The sequence below is a fragment of the Nyctereutes procyonoides genome, unplaced genomic scaffold, assembly GCF_905146905.1.
Source record: "Nyctereutes procyonoides isolate TBG_1078 unplaced genomic scaffold, NYPRO_anot_genome, whole genome shotgun sequence".
In the NCBI taxonomy this organism is placed as follows: Eukaryota; Metazoa; Chordata; class Mammalia; order Carnivora; family Canidae; genus Nyctereutes; species Nyctereutes procyonoides.
In genome coordinates this window covers 62080659-62086729 of record NW_026575125.1, presented here as the reverse complement: position 1 = coordinate 62086729, position 6071 = coordinate 62080659, and the positions used below count along the sequence as shown (strand labels likewise).

Sequence of the window (6071 nt, the reverse complement as noted above, 5' to 3'; positions counted from 1 at the left end):
ACTCTGAAAAGCAGAATGAAGGTTCCTCAAAGAGTTAAAAACAGAACTATGCTACAATCCAGCAATTGCTCTACCAGGTATTTACCCAAAGAAAACGAAAATAAAATTTGAAGAAATACATTCACCCCAATGTTTATAGTAGCATTATCTATAATACCCAAATTATGGAAAGGACCTAAATGTCCATTGACTAATGAATGGATATAATATTACTCTGCCATGAAAAAAGAATGGAATCTTGCCATTTGCAATGACATTGATTGATCTAGACTGTATAATGCTTGTGAAACAATTCAGTTAGAGAAAGGCAAATATGATTTCACTCATATGTCAAATTTAAGAAACAAAACAAAGAAGCAAAGGGAAAATCGATGACACAGAGAAACAATCCAAGAAACGGGGTCCATTTCTGGATTCTCTATTCTGTTCCATTGATGTATGTGTCTGTTTTGTGCCAGTAACATGCTGTCCTGGTGATCACAGCTTTGTAGTACAACCTAAAATCTGGCAATGTGATGCCCCCAACTAGGGTTTTCTTTTTTAATATTCCCCTTGCTATTCGGGGTCTTTTCTGGTTCCACACAAATTCTTTCTCTTTAATAAATTTATTTTTTATTGGTGTTCAATTTGCCAACATATAGAATAAAACACAGTGCTCATCCCATCAGGTGCCTGCCTCAGTGCCCATCACCCAGTCACCCCTACACCCCACCAACCTCCCCTTCTACCACCCCTAGTTCGTTTCCCAGAGTTAGGAGTCTCTCATGTTCTGTCTCCCTTTCTCATATTGCCTCCCTATTTTTTTCTCCTTTCCCCTCTATTTCCTTTCACTATTTTTTATATTCCCCAAATGAATGAGACCATATAATGTTTGTCCTCTGATTGACTTATTTCATTCCACAAAATACCCTCCAGTTCCATCCACGTCGAAGCAGATGGTGGGTATTTGTCGTTTCTAATGGCTGAGTAATATCCCATTGTATACATAAACCACATCTTCTTTATCCATTCATCTTTCGATGGACACTGAGGCTCCTTCCACAGTTTGGCTATTGTGGACATTGCTGCTATAAACATCGGGGTGCAGGTGTCCTGGTGTTTCATTGCATCTGTATCTTTGGGGTAAAACCCAGCAGCGCAAGTGCTGGATCTAGAGCAGATCTATTTTTAACTCTTTGAGGAACCTCCACACAGTTTTCCAGAGTGGCTGCACCAGTTCACATTCCCACCAACAGTGCAAGAGGGTTCCCCTTTCTCCGCATCCTCTCCAACATTTGTGGTTTCCTGCCTTGTTAATTTTCCCCATTCTCATTGTTGACCATGTCTATGTCTTCCTCTGTGAAATTTCTGTTCATGTCTTTTGCCCATCTCAAGATTGGATTCTTTCTTTGCTGTTGAGTTGAATAAGTTCTTTATAGATCTTGGATACTAGACCTTTATTGGATAGGTCATTTGCAAATATCTCCTCCCATTCTGTAGGTTGTTTTTTAGTTTTGTTGACTGTTTCTTTTGCTGTGCAAAAGCTTCTTATCTTTTTTTTCTCATTAAACTTTTGTTTTAATGGGTCTCAAAATTCTGTGACAGATTTTTCGTCGTTTCCATTAAAAAGTGCTGATTTTAAAAACTAATAACTTAAAACTGCCACACACGTGCACACACACACACACACACACACACACACACACACACACAAATGGTCCACAAAACATTCTCCTTTCCTTCTGAAGGTTTTATGATGCATTGTTATCATTAACCAGTCTTTACTATTAAACTTAAATGGCCAATTGACACAAACAGTTATGAGACCGTTCTTCCACCACTGATTAAGACTGGGGTGGCAGGTATTGGGAATAATATTCACTTAGCCTTCTGAGCTCTCTGGGCAGACTTGGTGACTTTGCCAGCTCCAGCTGCCTTCTTGTCCACTGCTTTGATGACAACCACAGCAACTGTCTGTCTCATGTCACGAACAGCAAAACGGCCCAGAGGAGGATAGTCAGAGAAGCTCTCAACACACACAGGTTTGCCAGGAACCATATCAACAATGGCAGCATCCCCATATTTCAAGAACTTGGGACCATCTTCCAGCTTCTCTCCAGAATGATGATCTATCTTTTCCTTCAGCTCAGCAAACTTGCAAGCAATGTGAGCTGTGTGACAATTCAGCACAGGTGCATATCCAGCACTGATTTGGCCTGGATGGTTCAGGATAATCACCTGAGCCGTGAAGCCAGCTGCTTCCATTGGTGGGTCATTTTTGCTGTCACCAGCCACGTTGCCACGAGGAACATCTTTGACAGATACGTTCTTGACATTGAAGCCCACATTATCCCCAGGAAGAGCCTCACTCAAAGCTTCATGGTGCATTTCAACAGACTTTACTTCAGTTGTAACATTGACTGGAGCAAAGGTGACCACCATGCCAGGCTTAAGAACACCAGTCTCCACTCGACCCATTGGGACAGTAACAATACTACCAATTTTGTAGACGTTTTGGAGAGGCAGACGCAAGGGCTTATCAGTTGGACGAGTTGGTGGCAGAATGCAATCCAGGGCTTCAAGCAGTGTGCTTCTGCTGGCATTCCCATCTTTACAGGTGAATTTCCATCCCTTGAATCAAGGCATGTTAGCACTTGGCTCCAGCATGTTGTCACCATTCCAACCAGAAATTGGCACAAATGCTACTGTGTCAGGGTTGTAGCCAATTTTCTTAATGTAGGTGCTGACTTCCTTAACAATTTTCTCGTATCTCTTCTGGCTGTAGGGTGGTTCAGTGGAATCCATTTTGTTAACACCAACAATTAGTTGTTTTACACCCAGTGTGTAAGACAGAAGGGCATGATCACGGGTCTGCCCATTCTTGGAGATACCTGCTTCAAATTCACAAACACCAGCAGCAACAATCAAGACAGCACAGTCAGCCTGAGATGTGCCTGTAATCCTGTTTTTGATAAAGTGTCTGTGCCCTGGGGCATCAATGATAGTCACACAATACTTGCTGGTCTCAAATTTCCACAGGGAGATATCAATGGTGATACCACATTCATGTTCAGCTTTCAGTTTATCCAAGACCCAGGCATACTTGAAGGAGCCTTTTCCCATCTCAGCAGCCTCCTTCTTAAATTTTTCGGTAGTTCTTTTGTCGATCTCACCACATCTGTAGATCAGATGGCCAGTAGTGGTAGACCTGCCCGAATCTATGTGTCCAATGACGACGATGTTGATGTGAGTCTTTTCCTTTCCCATTTAGGTATAGGTTTAGCGGTGGTTTTCACAACACCTGTGTTCTGGGAGCAAAACCGTTGCGAAAAAGAAAAGCTTCTTTTTTTAATAATAATAAATTAATTTTTATTGGTGTTCAATTTACCAACATACAGAATCACACCCAGTGCTCATCCCATCAAGTGCCCCCCTCAGTACCCGTCACCCATTCACCTCCACCCCATGCCCTCCTCCCCTTCCATCTCCCCTAGTTCATTTCCCAGAGTTAGGAGTGTTTATGTTCTGTCTCCCTTTCTGATATTTCCCACACATTTCTTCTCCCTTCTATAATATTCCCTTTCACTATTATTTATATTGCCCAAATGAATGAGAACATACACTGTTTGTCCTTCTCCGATTGACTTACTTCACTCAGCATAATACCCTCCAGTTCCATCCACGTTGAAGCAAATGGTGGGTATTTGTCGCTTCTAATGGCTGAGTAATATTCCATTGTATACATAAACCACATCTTCTTTATCCATTCATCTATTGATGGACACCGAGGCTCCTTCCACAGTTTGGCTATTGTGGACATTGCTGCTAGAAACATTGGGGTGCAGGTGTTCCGGCGTTTCATTGCATCTGAATCTTTGGGTTAAATCCCCAAGAGTGCTATTGCTGGGTCGTAGGGCAGGTCTATTTTTAACTCTTTGAGGAACCTCCACACAGTTTTCCAGAGTGGCTGCACCAGTTCACATTCCCACCAACAGTGTAAGAGTGTTCCCTTTTCTCCGCATCCTCTCCAACATTTGTGGTTTCCTGCCTTGTTAATTTTCCCCATTCTCACTGGTGTGAGGTGGTATCTCATTGTGGTTTTGATTTGTATTTCCCTGATGGCAAGTGATGCAGAGCATTTTCTCATGTGCATGTTGGCCATGTCTATGTCTTCCACTGTGAGATTTCTCTTCATTTCTTTTTTTTTTTAAAGGTTTTATTTACTGATTCATTGAGAGACACTGAGAGAGAAGGAGAAGCAGAAGGAGAAGCAGGCTCCCTGCAGGGAGTCCGATGTGGGACTCGATCCCAGGACCCCAGGATCACGGACTAAGCTGAAGGCAGACGCTTAACCGCTGAGCCACCCAGGTGCCCCTCTCTTCATGTCTTTTGCCCATTTCATGATTGGATTGCTTGTTTCTTTGGTGTTGAGTAACTAGCCCTTTATCTGATACGTCATTTGCAAATATCTTCTCCCATTCTGTAGGTTGTCTTTTAGCTTTGTTGACTGTATCCTTTGCTGTGCAAAAGCTTCTTATCTTGATGAAGTCCCAATAATTCATTTTTGCTTTTGTTCTTTTGCCTTCGTGGATGTATCTTGCAAGAAGTGACTGTGGCTGAGTTCAAAAAGGGTGTTGCCTGTGTTCTCCTCTAGGATTTTGATGGAATCTTGTCTCACATTTAGATCTTTCATCCATTTTGAGTTTATCTTTGTGTATGGTGCAAGAGAGTGGTCTAGTTTCATTCTTCTGCATGTGGATGTCCAATTTTCCCAGCACCATTTATTGAAGAGACTGCCTTTCTTCCAATGGATAGTCTTTCCTCCTGTATCGAATATTAGTTGACCATAAAATTCAGGGTCCACTTCTGGGTTCTCTATTCTGTTCCATTGATCTATGTGTCTGTTTTTGTGCCACTACCACACAGTCTTGATGACCACAGCTTTGTAGTACAACCTGAAATCTGGCATTGTGATGCCCCCAGCTATGGCTTTCTTTTTTAAAATTCCCCTGGCTATTCAGGGTCTTTTCTGATTCCACACAAATCTTAAAATAATTTGTTCTAACTCTCTGAAGAAAGTCCATGGTATTTTGATAGGGATTGCATTAAACATGTAAATTGCCCTGGGTAACATTGACATTTTCACAATATTAATTCTGCCAATCCATGAGCATGGAATCTTTTTCCATCTCTGTGTGTCTTCCTCAATTTCTTTCAGAAGTGTTCTATAGTTTTTAGGGTATAGATACTTTACCTCTTTGGTTAGGTTTATTCCTAGGTATCTGGTGCTTTAGGATGCAATTGTAAGTGGGATTGACTCCTTCATTTCTCTTTCTTCAGTCTCATTGTTAGTGTATAGAAATGCCACTGACTTCTGGGCATTGATTTTGTATCCTGCCACGCTACCAAATTGCTGTATGTGTTCTAGGAATCTTGAGGTAGAGTCTTTTGGGTTTTCTATGGACAGTATCATGTCATCTGTGAAGAGGGAGAGTTTGACTTCTTCTTTGCCAATTTGAATGCCTTTTATTTCTTTTTGTTGCCTGATTGCTGAGGCTAAGACTTCTAGTACTATGTTGAATAGCAGTGGAGAGAATGGACATCCCTGTCGTGTTCCTGATCTTAGGGGAAAGGCTCCCAGTGTTTCCCCATTGAGAATGATATTTGCTGTGGCTTTTCGTAGATGCTTATAAGATGTTGAGGAATGTTCCCTCTATTCCTACACTCTGAATAGTTTTGATCAGGAACGGATGCTGTGTTTTGTCAAATGCTTTCTCTGCATCTATTGAGAGGATCGTATGGTTCTTGTTTTTTTCTCTTGCTGATATGATCAATCACATTGATTGCTTTGCAAGTGTTGAACCAGCCTTACATCCCAGGGATAAATCCCACTTGGTCATGGTGAATAAGCTTCTTAATGTATTGTTGGATCCTATTGGCTAGTGTCTTGTTGAGAAGTTTTACATCTGTGTTCATTAGGAATATTGGTCTATAATTCTCTTTTTTTGGTGGGGTCTTTGTCTGGTTTTGAAATTAAGATGATGCTGGCCTCATAGAATGAGTTTCAAAGTATTCCATCCCTTTCTGTCTTT

General features: G+C 41.5%; 1 protein-coding gene across 1 annotated transcript; it reads right to left on the bottom strand.

The window, feature by feature from the left end:
• Window positions 1–1857: 1857 nt before the first annotated feature.
• LOC129518525 (elongation factor 1-alpha 1-like) lies at window positions 1858–3246 on the bottom strand. Its single transcript, XM_055338681.1, is given in 1 exon segment — window positions 1858–3246. A coding segment is annotated over 1 exon segment (1389 nt).
• Between the last annotated feature and the right edge of the window lie 2825 nt (window positions 3247–6071).